Here is a 17,542-nt window from a genome sequence, read left to right as displayed (position 1 = left end):
ATGCAGTGATGAGTTGCAGTGGCATGTGCACTCTCTGCAAGACCTTTCTAAGGCAGGTCTTTGAGTCTAAATGTCATTGCTAACTTGCTTCTCCTCTCCGTGTGAGGGTTAGGTAAACCTTTTGTTCCCTTTGAAGATAAATACTAGCATATGTGTCTAGGGATTGGCTTATTTATACAGCGTTGCCCTTTAAAATGTAGAATCTATTTCAACCCCAAATGTCATATTAAAGGCAAATTCCCTGTACTTAACTTCTGCTGTGCTTTATACCTGGTAGCTTCTTCCTCTCTTTTTCACTGTACAAGTAGTTTTCTCCATCCAAAAGGAGAGGTCTTCCATATAAAAGCAGTCATGGCCTGTACAAAAGCTGCTGCAGTCATGGTTTATCCAAGAAGTTGGAGGAATTTCTGCCTATCCCTCTTTGTGTGCAGTGCCACCGTATCCTGAGTGAATATTCTGGCCTAATTCTATTCTAACTCTATTTTCTAATCCTAATGCCTCAGCTGTTCAAGGGTATTTCTTATAGTAATTCACAGTTCTGTCTTCTTTTGGAGCAGAAGGAGGGTTTCTTGAAGGCAGCTTTGAAAATGAAGGAAGCATTTGTGGCAGTGACTCTACATTCTACCGACAGACAGAAGGTATGCTGCTTAGTCAACTCCAGCATTCACCACAATACTAAAAAGCCTTTGTGTAACACACTGGGGTATTACAACCAATGCTAGTTTGATTTTCTCAGCGTTCAGGTTTTGTTACTTCTCTCCTGTTTCCTTTCGTGTGCTCATGCATTTTCATCTGTTCTGTTGGTGTTCATAGGAAGTTTAGAGATTTTCTTCCTGTGATTCCCTCTGAACCGTTTTGCTGGGTTCTAAAAGAAGGAACATAAAAATCCCATGGGTTTTTTGTATTTCATATTTACATCTCAGAAGTAACGTAGAGATTGAGACCGATTTCTCTGCCTTCCGGTGTTTGTTTTCCTGTGCAGAATTATGGATTGAGGAAATGAACTTTGTCATGAACAACCTCAGATTTGAATTTCTCTCCAGAATATGAGTCTGAATTCTGGAGCTCATCATGCAAAATGTGGCTGTGTAAAGAACATGGTGTTTTTATCTGATTCTTCACCTAGGACACAGCATGATGGATACCCTTGCTGTGGCCTTACGTGTTGCAGAGGAAGCAGTGGAAGAAGCTATTTCGAAGGCAGAGACCTACAGTGACAGCCTGGTAACATTTAGAATCATAGAATAGTTAGGGTTGGAAAGGACTTTAAGATCATCTAGTTCCAACCCCCCTGCCACGGGCAGGGGCATTTACCAAATATGAAATGTAGTAATTAAAATAGAACAATTATGTTTCTCTTAATTTGGGTAGTGGTACAAAAACAACTGGATACAAAAGAAAACATGAGGAAGCGGTGATTATCTCATGCCATATCTAAAGAGCTGGGTGTGAGTTTCATGGCCTTGTACCCAAGATGCATGTTGCAGTTCAAAGGTGGCATGCGGTGTAAGAACCTGTCATTTCTTTCACCATGCCAGTAAGGGCATTTTACCCATTTCCTGATCTGTACCATTTCTGTGGAAAGGCTGTTTTTCTGTGATTTTAGCCACAACAGATAACCGTTTTCATGCAGGACAAGCAGAATGAGGCTTGTTACTTGCAGGAACACAAGGAGGACCTCATAGAAGAGCTGGCCACAACCATCGTGCAGAAGGTATGGCATGCAGTTTCTTCCCTACCTTGTTTAATAGCCAAAGCACAATCCTTTAGTCTGGTGAGCTTTAACTCTGCGAACAGCAAAAAGGATGACACCAGTGTAGAGAGGGGAGTAAATGACAAGTCGCAACTTCAATCATCACAGTATAGGCTTAATCAGCTACATCAGACAGAAAAAAGCTTAATCCAGTGCCTAAGATGTTGGCCTACACCCTCAGAGCTGAGAGGTACCACTTCCTCAGATCTCTGGTATCTTTTCTTGCAAGAGCAGGCTCCTGCTCCGTGGAATTTTACATCTGTACTTCAATTCCCAAGAGGGATGAAGTTTTCCAATGTAGGGGAGTATGGCTCCTGACCATACCATCTACTGAGCTCTGCATCTGCAACACTTGCAAAGAAAACATTGATCATGAAAACAGAGCTCTGGTAATGATGCTGGGAGAGCCACCCAAACAATCACAGAACCCTGTGTCTGTTTGTGTGGCTTTCTCTGGAAAGCTCATTCTTCTCCCTGTGAAGCTTGCAGTTGACACTGATGCAGCACAGAAATGGGGGCTAGTGGGAACAAATATCCCTTGAGTTTGGCTGGACAGTTTGGAGCAAGGAGGGACAAGTATGAAGAAGGTGCTCCTGAGCTCCCGTGGTCAGTAAAGTAACCACTCTGTTGGTCTCCCTCCATGCAAACTAAGCTAATTGCCACATCTGCTTATGGGATGTGGCATTTAACAATGGATGGATCCCATATCAGAAGATGAATTTCTTGTTTATTAGGCTTTAAAGTAAAACCAGAAGAGCAGCAGCAGCTCAATGGGAAATGATCTGCTTTCTTTTTAATAGGGATATTAGAAGCTTAATTCTGCTTATCAAGTCTTTGATAGTCCAGAGCCTATCTCAGCCAAGCTAGAATTGCTACCGCTTTAGTCAAAAGCTGCCTAACAAGATATTCTGTGCCACAGAGCAATATTCTGTGGGTATTTTAGACTGGAGTCAGTAAGGTTGCAGAAGTGAAGTGTGGCAGGATGTGCTCTGTCAGTGTAGGGAGACAGGCAGCTTGTGCGATCTCTCTCTCTTAAGGCAATGTAGATTTTCAGAAGCAAAAATAGTGCCAAGATACCCAAGACCTCTTCAGTTTCAGCAGAATCCCATCTAGATGTCATGGGAACCTTTGAAATCCCCCTCACATCTGGTGCTTTATGTTTCTTTGCAAGGATTGCTGTCTGAGAAAAGATGTGACACTTAGATGCTGAAAGTGTTACTGTAGGAACAGGTTTCCACCTTCGTCTAATTCACCTCTGATGTTTCTGCAGGCATCGATCATGGTTTATTGTGTCAGTGCTTATGTGCTGACAAGCAGTATGGCTTCAGATAAGAAGGAATGCATGCAAAGTGCCAGAATCATCTTTGCATGAACTGGAGTAAAAGCAAAGGGAAACTCAAATGCTCTTAGGCAGTTTGCCATGAGACGGCATTGATGGTTTTTTCTCCGTACGGCTCAGAGTATTTCCCAAACACCCTTTTCTTTTCTCCCTTGCCCCCTACTTTACAGATTATAAAGAAGCAGAAAAGCAAAACTGAGCAGGCTGAAGCTGACTTTGAATGGCCACCATCCAGGAGCAGTGGCCTGGCATCGGTTGCTGTCTCGGATCAGAGCATGCTGACTTTTCCAGGGAGCCGCAGGGGGTCCTACACGTTATGGGTGAGTGATGTATTGATGCTTTCTGCGGCACAAGACTGCAAGATTAAACTCATGGCTAAGTGCACTTACTGCCTGCAATGATGCTTAGATAGTTTGAATCAGAGACTCATAGAATGGTTTGGGTTGGAAAGGACCTTGAGATCATCCAGTTCCAACCCCCTGCCATGGGCAGGGGCACCTCACACTAGACCAGGTTGCTTCAGGCCCCTGTGTCCAACCTGGCCTTGAACACTGCCAGGGATGGAGCAGCCACAGCTTCTCTGGGCACCCTGTGCCAGCGCCTCAGCACCCTCACAGGGCAGAACTTCTGCCTTAGATCCAACCTGAACTTCCCCTGTTTCAGTCTGAACCCATCACCCCTTGTCCTGTCCCTACAGTCCGTGATGAAGAGCCCCTCTCTGACATCCTCAGCATCCTTGTTCTTGCAGAGAACGAGCATTAAACCCGTGTCCAGACAAATTGTGGTTCAGTTGCATTCTTTCCTAGCATGTAATTGGCCATGGAAGATCAGCACAGACTTTGTGTTGTATTGGCGAGTGTGTTGGGGAGGGCTATGTTTGTGATACGAGCAATCTCACTGCTTGATTTGAATGCTAACAGCACTCAATGCCTTGGTGTTTCTTCCTTCAAACAGTTTTTATGCTCACTTAGCTTTTATCTGGATTTTTGCTAAGTGCTATATTTTCTTTTGTGCAGTATTAGATTTCTGTAATGTTTCTTTTTCTCCTTTGCCATCTTAAAGAAAACAACCATCAGCAACAAAAAGTAAAACCAACTGTAGAGCACTATTTATGTCTTACACTGAAGAGTGTTTCCTCTTTCTTTCACTTAACTTCTCAGCACAATGCCTTTAGCTCCTGCTATAAAGCTGAAGAAAATCTGACAAGTTGCATTAGGAACATTTTAAGAAGAACAAGCTATAGGCTTGGATAAGCCGCTTCATAGTAGGAGAGGGAGAGCAGTCACAGATGAGTTCCAGTGCATTTTGATACAGTGGTTTAAGCTGCTGCTCCCAGTAACCACTTCTCTCCCACTGAGCAGAACCACCAGAGCTGAATGTGTGCTTTAGCTTCCAGCTAAGTTTGCTAGCATAGACTGCAGTGAAAATAGATTGATGCCAGAATCTAAGACTGGGGGCCAGAATGGCTGAGATACAGTCTCACATTCTTGTCCCCACCTGTTTCCAGATGGAAGGAGTAATGCCTTTAAGTTGCTGCTGTTAACCAAGTTGGTCCTTGTTAACAAGTCAGGGTGAGCATGGTTAAGTGCTTTGCTCTGTAGCTCCTAGGCAATTTACTTGTGGAATAAGACTCAGAAGAGGGAGAGTTCATTTGCTGTGTGACTCAGCCGAGTTTTCTTTCTGCAGTGTAAGGACAGGACCTGGGGGAGCACGCTGCTCAGATCCTCAGTTATTACACTAGAAGCCTGTTGTTCTTCTGCATTTGGAGAGATAAGCTCCAACTCAACACACTTGAACAGGTTGCCCAAAGAAGTGGTAAATGCTCCATCCCTGCCAGTGTTCAAGGCCAGGTTGGATGGGGTTGATGGTCTAGTGGAAGGTGTCCCTGCCCGTGGCAGGGGGTTGGAACTGGATGAGCTTTAAGGTCCCTTCAACCCAAACCATTCTATGATTTCTAAATTCTGTTCTGAAGTAACAAGTTTCGGTGTTGTACAGTGCTTTGTAAGGATTTTCCTAGCTCTTTATTGGTCTGTCACCACATTTGTCACTGTTTGGTTCAATTGTCATCCCGTGGTGCGTTAAGAAACAAGAATGAATTTGACCATTTGCCACGACACCTGGCAAGTAGATTAGTACTTGCAGCAAGAAGAAGCAGGGTAGTTTAAATGAAAGGGGACAAGAAACATGACGAAGAGAAAGACAGACATACAGAGGAAAGGGAGGTAAGGATAGCAGATCTTAAGGCAGGTAGGATTTCATCATTTGGACGTGGAAATTTATCTGTCTTATGTGTAGGAGATAACATGCGTGGTTTCTCTACTATAGTAAAGCTAGCAACATACAGTTACTCATGGCAGTTGCATCTTTAACACTGGCCTTTAGAACCCCATGTTTGTTACCACGTTGCATTTGGTTACAGTGGGAGCTGTAATAATCCCAGCTATAGCTGTGTGGTTATACCTGCCAGGCAATTTTTCTTTTAATCTCTATGTGCAGCTCATCCGTATCAGCCAGAAGCTTCGCCCTGCGTTACCTCCCTGCCCAACCAAAATCACTTGCTTTGAAATCATCGTTAAATAAGTTAAAACTGCCTCTTTGTAGCATGCAGGAAATGCTGCATGCAGAGAACTTGGGCTGTGTAAGCTGAGGGCAGCACAGTGCCAGGGGACCACCAGCATGAGACCTGCTTGACTGGAGCAGAATCTATTGGTCTTCATATTAAGGAGCACACACACACAATGTATTACTGATTGTTTAACTGCAGTGCTGTGGTGTGGTAGTAACTATAGATACTCTCTTTTCCTTTCCTTCCCCTCTTAGATTTCTTTGAGATCCCTTTGCCCATACTAAAAATAGTGATACAAGGCTGAATTTTTTATTTCCCTATCCCACAAAAAGAGATGGATGGCACCTTCTGTTCCTCATTAGCAATAAGCAAAGGCTGTACAAAGTTGGGATAGGAGGAGTTTAGAGCAATGGGAGGATGCTTCTCTGCTCTCTCAATCCGTTTACCCCCGTAGATCACTGCCAGTGAGAGCAAACAACTGCTTGGCATATTGTATCCTGTACAAACATTGATGGAATGCAGGCATCCTGGTGTGTTCTAAGTGCTGAATTAGTGATCTTTGTATTACAGCTGAAAGATTGCATATCTAAACAGCAGCTCATCCATAATTTATAGTACATAAACCAGCTAGGGATATAGGGAAAAGGAGGATTTCATTAAATACACATTATGGTGCACCTCAGAGGAAGCAGAAATTTACTGGTTAAGCTCATTATAAGATCCACAGTGCATTGACAGTGGGTTATTTGTTCTTTCTGTTTTCCTTTGATTTGTTCTGAAGAGAAGGAGGGCTCCGCATGCCTGAGGTCCAGCGCTGCCTTGGAAACCCCTGGGGCTCTGCAGGTTCTCTGTACCTTTGTAGGTTTGTCTGAAACCTTTTTGAGGAGGAATCCTGCCCTACAAGACAGTGGCAGGGCTATTTCACATGAGGGAGGCACAACACTGTAGGAAGTTGTGCCAACATCACTTCTTCCCTGTCAACAACCCTGTATCAGAAATATGTCTCATTAATAATGTGTCATGTCATAGGGAAGATGGAGCTTTTAGCTTTTATCCGTGAGCTGGGATCAGAAGGTTGTCACAAAGTCCATTGCTGGGACCTACTTGCAATGAGGCAGGCATGAAGCCCGTCAGCTGGATCCTGATGGGTAGTTTAGTGTCTTGTTTCCTTCCAGAAGAAGCCAACTGCAGCCCTACCTTCTCTGCACAGAATGGGAAAGAGCAGTCCGCTTTGAATGGAAAAGCACTTGGTGGTTTAGAAATGATGGGTCATTTTGTATTAATGTTCATCATGAGAAGATCAAACTATCTCTAAGCACTTTCCAGGTTACAAATCTTACTGTCATCTGCTGACTTTGCAGGTGTAACATTGTACTTTCACTGCAAAAGTAATCTGGATTTCAGGTCAAGACAGCCCTGTCCATAGTAATGGGGCTGCTTTTCCTCCTTCCAGAAGGATACAAGTGCTTTCCCAGCTCTCACTGTGCAATTAATGCCACACTTCAAGGCTTCAGGTGGCCAAATAATGAGTGCAAGATGAATGACAGCATTATGCTTTTGGACTTGCTTGTGTAGTGTGAGTTTGGTTGAGATGTATCTCTAGCAGAAGATTACTGTTTTTTTTTGTTTCATAATACTATTCATGCACTTGACAGACATCGAAGAAGACAGTTTTGGATGCTGGGTATATGATCAAGCCCATGCAGGCCTAAATTCAGCTGTGTTGCACTTACTGCCAGCAAACCAAGATAGGTTTTAAGACATGAAAGGGAGCAGAAGAGAGGACAGAGAAGGGCGGCCATTCTGTAATGTTCTTTTCCAAATAGTTTAGATCATGAGTTGTTCTTCCCACTTTGGTTTGGTTTATTTCACTTTAAAGATGCTATTGTAACATACTGTTGGGTATCACAAAGCTTGAAGGTCTGACTTCAACCCTGTGATGCTCAGAGCTGGGCTGCCTGACAAATCTGACTTTCTTGCTTTCTTTTTAGATGAAACCAGGGTGCATGTTATCACAGCAAGAAGCAAATAAACACAGAACACTTCAGGCTTCCTCTGTCAAGTAGGCGTCTGAGTAGGTGATACAGTGATTCTGCTGGGTGAGTGCTCTGCTGAGCACAGCTTGTAAATGAGGGTCAGCACAGGACATGAAAGGCTGTGCAGGGCACTGAGCAACCTAGAAATCAGTGAGAAAAAGGAATAATCATGTTCAGAAAGAGCATTGTCTTATAAAAAACAACCAAGAAGTGAGTTTGTGTGTGAGGCTACAGTTAGACTGGAGACCAAAATGCCAGCTCCCCTCCTTCCATTCCCCTTTATACAGGTGGGGTGCGCTAGTAGTGACTTAGAATCATGATGTCCTACAGCAGACCCAGGGATCTGGCCTTTGCAGTTGCTCAGCTGTCTCATATGTAAATAGTATGGTAATGCTGTCATAACTGGATGCTGACTGAGCTCTCGGGATCTTCACATGGAAGGTGTTACGCAACTGGGATGCACCTCCCGCGTTTGGGGTTTGGTGGGGTTTTTTCAAGAGATGTAATGGAATATTCCAGGTTAGGGAGGAGGGAAAAAGAATTGGCCATGGGGGAACATGAGAGGAATGTTAACAGCTAAAGGAATAAGGGTACCTTGTAAAGGTACTACTTAGATTACAGTCGCATTGGTACATGCGTCCTCTACTCCTAAGCACCCAGTAACTGATTTACCACAAACTTCTACACACTCATTCACATAAATACATTACATTGATTGAACTATGCTATTTCATGCTCCTAACACTTTCCTAAATGGTTAGCCCCATAAGTGCCATAAATGGATGCTTATATTCTGGAACCAATATTTAAATCTCCCTTATTATTGCAACCAAAGCAATAGCATTATCACATGTGGGCCCTGCTAATTATGTGGGGGAAGGAGGGAAGTCCCTCAGACGCTATGCATTATACTTCTATGTGGTGATGTGTAGAGCTGCTTGTGTCCTCAGCAGCAATGGGTTTGCTGGGGAATAACCTCCTGCCTCTCTTTGTTGCAGCCCATCTCTGGATCCTCAAGGTCAGCTAATCCAAACTGAACCAAAGTAACATGCACAGCCAGATGTGGCTCTACGTGTTGTTACGCAGCTGCGCAGTTCGTCCTCCTGATGAGCTGAGTGTTAGTTTTGTGCTCCTTTTAAAGGACCAATGCTTTTAGGGGGATCAGCTGTCTGAGAGGCCAGTAGAAGGATGGCAAAGCATCCAGTGCAGCCAGGCTATGTCTGTGTCAGTAGTGAACAAGCAGCCAGCTTGTGCAGACACTGGAAGGAGGGATGCTCTAAGGCTTTCACAGGAGAGGGAGCAGTCCTCTCTGCTTTCTCCCAGCCTGCTGTTCAAGGATTTGCCCTGATGGCTGGGATATTCTAACCAGGGTTTAGGTCAGGGCCTGAAGAAGGGAGTTTTCTTTCAGCTGAGTGTGAAAATCTCCTATTCATCTGCCTGGTCTTGCCCTTTTTCAGAAGCCATGGGGCTGTTAACATAAAGGATTAACTAAGGAACAGATGCTTGAAACCCTTGGTATTTCGCTCACACTGCTAAATGTCTGGACTGCATACATTTGAGCAGAGCAAAAATCACTTCCAGGGATAAATAAGCTGTGGCAGAGTGGCACCATTCCCAGGCTCATGTTGTCTCTTCCTGGTGTGGGAGTTTACTTACCAAAGGATGCACTTGGTGGTGATGCTTAGGGATTGCGACTGTATTTGCTCAGGTGGGTGGGACGTGTTGGTTCTGTCTGTGTGTTACTTGCCTTCACAGAGCGTTTCTGCTGCACTGCTAGCATGGCTATAGAATTTGTGGGTGAGAAGAGGGGATGGATAAGGTTGCATCAACTCATCTGTGTTCTGCTGTCAGTTGTAGGCTGCTTCCCTAGGAGCAAATCTACTCTAAACAAGGGCAGGATGAACTACAGTTTTGCTGGTTAAACCAGACTGAAAAAATAGGATGAAATAGGAGGGAAAGGAGGAGAAAAACAGGTTGGATCCAGAATATCCTCGGGCTTCTCTTTAGAAGAAAGAGGAATTCCCCATCCTCCTTCACCTTCTGAGGGAGGATGTAGAGCAAAATCTGTATCTTGTCTCTCTAAACAATATGCATACATGTGAGAGAGTTACTCAGGGTAAAGAATCCATAGATTATCAGTGTTAGACTTAATATTCACAAGTGTGTTTTGTAAAAAGTTGTTCTTGCTTTTGGTTCCTCATTTGGGTTTTCTTTATTCAGTGTTTAGAAGCAGGAGCTTGTATGTTTTTGTACACAGAAGATGGAGCATTTATTGAGCAATAGGAGAGAGTGCATGTGATTACATTTTATCCACTCCTTCAGTCTTTAAGCTTCAGAAACCCCAGTCTTTTTCTTGTCTTTGCCAGCCAGCAATGAAACAGGGCTGTATGTCCTGGGTTCCATCAAAAGGAGCGTGACTAGCAGGTCAAGGGAGGTGATCCTGCCCCTCTACTCTGCTCTCGTGAGATCTCACCTGGAGTATTGTGTGCAGTTCTGGTGTCCTCAACATAAAAAGGACATGGAACTGTTGGAAAAGTCCAGAGAAGGGCCACGAGGATGATCAGGGGCTGGAGCACCTCCCGTATGAAGATAGGCTGAGGAAGTTGGGGCTGTTCAGCCTGGAGAAGAGAAGCTGCGTGGAGACCTCAGAGCAGCTTCCAGTGTCTGAAGGGGGCTACAAGGATGCTGGAGAGGGACTCTTCATCAGGGACTGTAGTGACAGGACAAGGGGTGATGGGTTCAGACTGAAACAGGGGAAGTTTAGATTGGATAAAAGGAAGAAGTTCTTTCCTGTGAGGGTGGTGAGGCACTGGAATGGGTTGCCCAGGGAGGTTGTGAATGCTCCATCCCTGGCAGTGTTCAAGACCAGGTTGGACAGAGCCTTGTGTGACACGGTTTAGTGTGAGGTGTCCCTGCCCATGGCAGGGAGGTTGGAACTGGATGAGCTTTAATGTCCTTTCCAGCCCTAACTGTTCTATGATCCTATGCAAAAAACGATTTCTTCTAGTGCTGGCCCAGTACAAGATGAAGGCTGAGTTCATCCATTCATGCAGCAGAAATCCCCTGAAGAGGGATGAGGAAAAGAGAATAATAATGTGCCTTGTATTTCTTTAGACACCAACATCTCGCAGCAGATGCCAGCAGGCAGGATTCGGTGGGGAACTCACCCCACACAAGCGTTTGAGGGTGCCTGTCAATACCGTAGCTGTATTTTGCAGGCTGCTGCTCAGCCATCCGGCGTGCAGTGACCGTACCCATGGCATGTTGGGCTGCAGTGCCGCCTGCTGATGTCCTCACTCATTGCAGAGCAGCAGTCAGCGTCTGACTGCAAACATACGGGGCGGCTTTGTAACTAAGCACAAGTAAATACACCCAGAATAGCGCCAGGCTGGCAGGGTTTCTGGGTTTCTTCTGTTGAGGAACCAGAGTTTCTGGTTAAAAAAGGTGCCTGTGTCTGTACCTGGCAGGGTTGGGTCTTCTTAAGCTTTCGTGTCTTATAAATCAGGACCAAAGCTCCCCCATTGCTGCCTTCTTTTGAAAATCATATTTAGGCTGCTCTATGATTGGGATGCTTCTGGAAAATAGACTGTGTTAGTTCTTCTGCGCTGAGATCTTGTTGCTATCCAAGTCTGCAGGCAAGGGGTAAAGATTCAGGGCCATGGCTGCACCATTTGGGCAGTAAAGATCCCTTGTTGCGATGCAAACTGATCCAAGAACTGATTGAGGTAGCTAGCCTTTCCTTCAGGACTTCTCTGCATCCACACATCCGCACACAGGGAAACACCGTGGAGCACCAGCCCACAAGCAGGCTTCTCAATCCTGTTCCCTTACGTTCAGTGTTTTGTTTCTTATGCAAATATCCACAAGGGGAAAGTATTCCCTATGGATTTACAGATAGGCTGGTATCTCTTTGTGCAAGGGAGGCACAAATCATAGAATCCCAGAGTGGTTTAGGTTGGAAAGGACCTTAAAATCATCCATTTCCAACCCCTTGCCATGGGCAGGGACACCTCCCACCAGACCATGCTGCCCAAGGCTCTGTAGAGCCTGGCCTTGAACACTGCCAAGGGATGGAGCTTGTGCTGCCTGCCAAAGGTAAGTGCTGCAGTGAAGTCAGCAGCACAGCCAGGCGGGTGCACGGGTTTGTAGCCTCTGCTGAAGCCCATGCTGTAGCTGAAGGGCTGTCGAGTTAGTGGTGCCAGCTGAGCTGACTCTAATCTAACCCAGATTAGAGCTTTTGCAGTTTAACCTCACACCAAATAACTAACTCTCTAGTTTGCTCTTAATTGCAAAAGCAGCAAAGGGAAGTACCCAAGTCATTTGCTTTTCAGAGAGGGTCATCAGTCAGGCTGGTAACTGCTTGGAGGTGAACTTGTGGGCAAACATTTGCTTTTGTGCTCTGAAAGAAATGGCCGGTTTCTGCTAATGTCGACTGAGCTGTTCTCATGGCAGGATATGCCTCTGTCCTGTTTGTACACTGGGCTTGGCTATTGACATGCCTGGTTTGTACCGTTATCGCTGTTACCAGTCATTTGAACTGCTCTCAAGGGTGAATTCTTACACTTTCTTTCCACCCATACCTGTCTGTGTAAAGCACGGTTCTGTCTGCCCTGCTGTCCCTATCTAAAACTGACTTTCAGACCAAGAAATAACCTAATCTTCTACTTTCATTGATTCTTTTTAATTTGTGCTTATTAGAACGCTGTCACTTCTTGAGCATTTAAATCCCTCCTGATACAAGAGCCACAGAGAACTACAAAAGCAGTAGTGATGAGTGCTGCTTAAACAGCCTCTTCCAGGAGCATCATTTCACCCTTCATCAGGAGCTGAATGCAGGGGTGCAGCCAAGCTATTTTAGCTTGGCATTACTTTTCTCTCCTTGAGCCTTCTGACATTGAACCATATCCAGTGAGAAGTGGTGGTACTTCTAAGAGAGCAGTCCAAGATAGATCTCATCAGAAATCCACTTAACATGTAGACAGTTGTTGAAGATGGGCTCAAGCCAAGCTTTGGAGGTACCAAAATCTTTTCTCCTCACTGCATTTGGAGGGATTTTCCCAAGAATTAGCAGTGCCAAATACCAGTTCCCTGCTCTCCACTGAGTTGATAGAAACTGTGGAGAGCCGTTTTCCTCTGACCTGACCTAAAAGTTTCAGCTTGGTTTAGATCAGCTTGTTTGGATAAGCTTATTGGGGATCCTAAGCTGCTATAGCACATGGACTGGCTCTACTTTCTTTTCTGTGCTTCCTTGGTTTTCACTGCTGTTTGTCCATCAGGCCCTTCATGCTCATCTTCTCCTTTTTAAACCCTTCAAGCTGTTGTGTATCTTCTAGTCCTTCTGAGTCATAGAAGCATAAAATGGGTTTGGGTTGGAAGGGACCTTCAAAGCTCATCCAGTTCCAACCCCCTGCAATGAACAGGGACATCTTCAACCAGATCAGGTTGCCCAGAACCACATCCAGCCTGGCCTGGGATGTCTCCAGGGATGGTTCATCCACCGCCTCTCTGGGCAACCTGTGCCAGTGTTTTACCACCCAAATCCTGTGGTGTAGATGCACCTGAACTAGCTTCAGATTGCTCAGACAGTGCTGGGAGCAGCATTCCTGTGGAAGCATGGGTCGCTGAGCTCCTTCCATGGATTTTGTAGGCCATGCCAAGTACTGTGTTGCCAGGGCTAACCTGCTCTCTCAGGTGAGCCGGGAGCTAAGTGCAGACACTGCATCCCTGTGCTGCAGCCTTTCCTGTGATGTTTAGGAAGCAGTGAGTAGGCAAGCAAGAAGCTGCCATTTAAACAGAACCCCAGGAAAGTTGTCAAATCTACAGATTTTACATAAGAAAAAACATGTTCTTTTCATTCTCTGAGCCCAGGTTTTTATTATACAAACTACTTAAGGTTTTCCTGGGGTTTTTTCTTCTTCTTATGATTCAGTTCTTTAAGTAATAAGGGAAAATAGGTACTAGCGGATATCCCTTCTTCTGGGTTCTTCAGCATCTCCTACCTCTGTGTGTTTGCCATATAAGGGGGAAAAGAATGTGCCCTGAGGGAATAGTCCTGGTACTGTGAAAATGGTGACACCTCTAACAACTTGCTGCTTTCAGTACATACCAGCTTGCACACAAAGATATCAGAGGGTATGGCAGACGTGAACTGGACCAAATTTATTGGAAGGACGGGAAGTTCAGGAATCCTGGCTTACAATGAAGTGAAAGGTGTCATAGTTCGGGCTCCAAATTTGTGGTGGGATTGCTTATGTTGTCCATATATCCTGTTTTATATATATATAAATCAAAGTTAATGCACAACTTCCTATAGCAAAACAATTTATGTACCTGTTTGTATTAAATTATTAACCCTTTTAGAGGGTTAAGGAGGATTCGGATGGTCTTGATCAGGTGAAGATCTATTTGGAGGTTCGAAACAACCTAAATACACACTGGAATGTAGTTGGTTTGTATAAGCGACTCATCTAAAAGGTACCCTATGATAAAATCATACAGTACTATGAGCTTACTGTCAGCAGTTTGTGTCACTGAATTTGAAAGGAAAGACTCCAATGCATCACTTTAGGACCTGTGTCTTTGCACAGGGGAGGATTAACCACGTAATCTCATTGTAGTTACAGAAACATTTGATTCTAGGGCAATAATTCTGGCTTTCCTGCAGGGTTCAAAAGCCAAACTAAACGCCAGTGCTTAATTGCGCTTCTCATTACTGAATCTGCTATGAAATTACACTGCTGAGCCAAGGAGGCAGGAAGATCTGAAGTTAATTAAATCTTCTGGCATAGCACATGGTCCCACACAGGAGCATTTCAGATGGAAGGGCGGCCAGTAAGGTGGTGTAGGTGCTGCTTTCAAGCCAGTGGGACTCCCAGCAATGCTTGTGCTGCCCCAGGAATGGAATGGACTTCAAAGAAGTAGCTGAAGTTATCCTTTTCCTCATCTGCACCGGTGCAAGGCAGGGCTCTGCTGCGGGCAAAGACCGGCCCTTTTGACATTAACAGGTTTAGTTAATAATTTATAACACATAATTTGAGGATCAGATTTGAGAGTGCCAACTTGGCCTGCAGAAGGAAGCTGAGTCACTTGAAAGCATATTTCTTAATGAAACTCTGGCCCATACAGGCAGCCTTTTACCAACTTTGTTATGAAGGCCAAGACTGAGGTTTTATGGGGGATTTATGGGGAAAAAGCTTCTTAAAGCTGGTCAGGATTTAATGTGACTTCTGTAACAGACCCAGGTGCCTCAGTCACAGCTATTTATGTAGATCCAAAGGAAAGCATCTTTCCTTCGGTATTAGTCAGGGCTCATTAACAACCACACCAGTAATTTACCTCACTTGGACTTGAAATGTCACCCTCCTAGGGATAATAGATATGCCCAGCGTACTGTGTGATCCGTATGTCCTAGCAAACAAAAGGATTCTGCGTTAAAATAATCTGTTTCTGGGGAACAGGCTGTTTGTTTGCTTTATCTTTTCATTTTTAACTTCTTCAGATTGTTACAGCAGATGGGCTGTTGAGCCAACAATAGATCATCATGTCTCACCACCATGGGATCTCTTTCTGGCTAGCTTGAGTCGAAACAGTTAGATACCAGTCCTCACCAAGCCCATTCCTAACACCTTCACCTTAATTATTTCTTTCCATCTGGTCCGTGGTGGTATAAACAGTTTCCTGCCTCCTTGCATCGCATCACAAATGCACGTAAATAAGCAATCTAGTGCTGAAACAATTCTTTTGAACACATTAAATTCCATCTATGCGTGCCAGCAGATGCCCCCTTCCATGCGTAACTGAATACTCAATCTGCTAAAGAGTTTGATGCGTTATTATTTGTCTCTTTATATTATGCTTTTTGACTTTTATCCCCACAGAGGTCTCAGTCTGCGTTCTCCCTGGCTAGTGAAGATATGCCCAGTAAAGGACTCGACCCTGCATCGTCTGTGACTGAGGCTCTTTGGAGGCAGCCAAAAGGCCACTTGAGGAAGCAGAAGGAGCACAAGCTCTCTGCGTTACCCAGCTGGAAGAGTGTGGACAGGCTAAATGAAACAAGTAAATATTTCTAGTACGAATAAGATTCTTTTCTTTGGTTCTTGCTCACATACACATACATAAATATGACTTAAACTAAGGACCTTCTCCAGGGGATTCCTGCTGATCTCTGTTAGGGGGGTTACATATAGAAATGTCTATGCGGTGATGCTTGAATGTCCTGGTTTCATTTGACTGTGTCACTGCTTATCTTTACCTTTTTCTTTCTTTTCCTCCAAGAACAGATTCAAAAGCTGGGCCTTTGGGGAGTTTATTTTGGACTGTTAGGAAACATCAGGCATCTCATTTGGGTGAATTTCAGAGCTTCTAAGACACAAGAGCCCAGCAGCCCTTCTTTGTCACTCGGTTATCTGTCCTCCAGTTGAAGGAGTCTGCAGCTGCCCATGAGATCCCTTCTGCTGCGCAAGTTAACTGTTCATGAGGTTACATGGTGAACCAAACGGTGAAATAACTCACATTTAGGATTCCCCCTTTCACCTTTATTTTCAGTCCCAATGAATTCACCAATGCAGTGTTCTGTGCAGCGCTACTGACTGCTGCTTCCACACAGGTTTGAGGAAGCTGTAGGAGTAGAAGCTTCACAGACCAGCAGCTTCCCTGGATCTCTGCATTAGTTATGGATGTGAATATGGATCATGGCTGGTAAGCAGCTTCCTAAATCAGCCCCATTCCTGAATCAGCACCCTGGGATAGAATGCAATTCCCTGCTTGCTTCAAAATGACCTAAGTACAGTCTGTCAGTGAAGAAGGTGGTTCCTGCTCTTGCGGGGAGTCCCATTGCCACCACCTCTTATGTTCTGGTTGTAGTGTTCATGAGGCCACAAGAGTGTAACACCAGGCAGGGACTGCACAGAAGAGCTGTTTAGTTTTCACCTACACAGCAGCACAAGGGGAAGGCTGCTCACTGCAGCAGCCCCTGCCCCCAGGTGATGGGGAACAGCAGAGCTATCCTATCTGCTGCTGTTGTCCTCCCATGATGCAGTCTGCTTGTTCCTGCTGTTCCAGCTTGCAACAGCTGTAGAGCCCATCTGATCCTTGTAGCAAATTGCTTCATGGAGCTAAAGAAGCAGAAAACTTCTCTTTTGTAGCGTGAATTTACTAGTGCTGTTGCTCCTGCAGCTGGCACACTAGGCACTGGCAAGCAGAAGCAGCCACAATATGTGTGTAGGTATAGTGGGGAGCAGGGATGAGGGCTGCCCATCAATTCAATTCAATTCAGTTCAATCCAATTCGTTTATCTGTAATGCCAGTTGATAACCTGGGAGACTGCAAATTAAACAGTGTCAATACCCCTCCTCCCTCAACAAAAGAAAGTAGTTGTAATTCTGAAGTAGTTGTAAAGTAGTACTAAAACCTGACTTAACTAAGTATGCATTATTTTGTGAACTGCTCATTCAGAAGTGGTGTTTTCCTGGGTGTTTTAGTGGAAGGCCTATTTTCAGTAGAGCAGTTTAATTGGGTGCTTAAATCTAAGGACCCACTTCAAGCCCATTGAATTGAACTGTTGAGCAATTTAGCACTTAACAATTGCTTAACCATGACAGAATGACAAATTGACCCAGTTTGCTTTCAGGTGCTCTATTCAGAGGATTTGTTCTGCTTCTTTCATCTAAGAACCACATTTGTGATGAAATTGTGGTGCCCATTGAGCTTATAGTAAATAGTTGATCGTGCTAGTATGTGTAAAAATGATCTCACCTATGCAGCAGTAAGCAGCTGTATGTTAGGATACAGAAAATGAAAGAAATCACAACCAAGAGTTTGGAGTGGTAACATCAGTGGGATTTTTAGTC

The 17,542-nt window shown here is 44.6% G+C and overlaps 1 protein-coding gene across 6 annotated transcripts in view; it reads left to right on the top strand.

The window, feature by feature from the left end:
- MYRIP (myosin VIIA and Rab interacting protein) overlaps positions 1-17,542 on the top strand; it is a 210,011-nt gene that overhangs the window by 158,139 nt on the left and 34,330 nt on the right. For 4 of the 6 annotated variants that reach the window (XM_061464517.1, XM_061464519.1, XM_061464521.1 and 1 more), the window contains exons 5-9: positions 555-638; positions 1,127-1,224; positions 1,634-1,714; positions 3,263-3,412; positions 15,572-15,749. In XM_061464517.1, coding sequence (XP_061320501.1) covers positions 555-638; positions 1,127-1,224; positions 1,634-1,714; positions 3,263-3,412; positions 15,572-15,749 — 591 coding nt within the window. The remainder of the gene's footprint in view (positions 1-554; positions 639-1,126; positions 1,225-1,633; positions 1,715-3,262; positions 3,413-15,571; positions 15,750-17,542) is intronic. The other 2 variants (XM_061464520.1, XM_061464518.1) reach the window with 1 other exon arrangement.

The sequence above is a fragment of the Pezoporus flaviventris genome, unplaced genomic scaffold, assembly GCF_033815535.1.
Source record: "Pezoporus flaviventris isolate CSIRO_AGI_PZ_B2104156 unplaced genomic scaffold, CSIRO_AGI_Pfla_v1 ptg000037l, whole genome shotgun sequence".
Classification (NCBI taxonomy): Eukaryota; Metazoa; Chordata; class Aves; order Psittaciformes; family Psittacidae; genus Pezoporus; species Pezoporus flaviventris.
The sequence above is the reverse complement of the archived record's forward strand: the minus strand, read 5'-3'. Positions and strand labels throughout refer to the sequence as shown.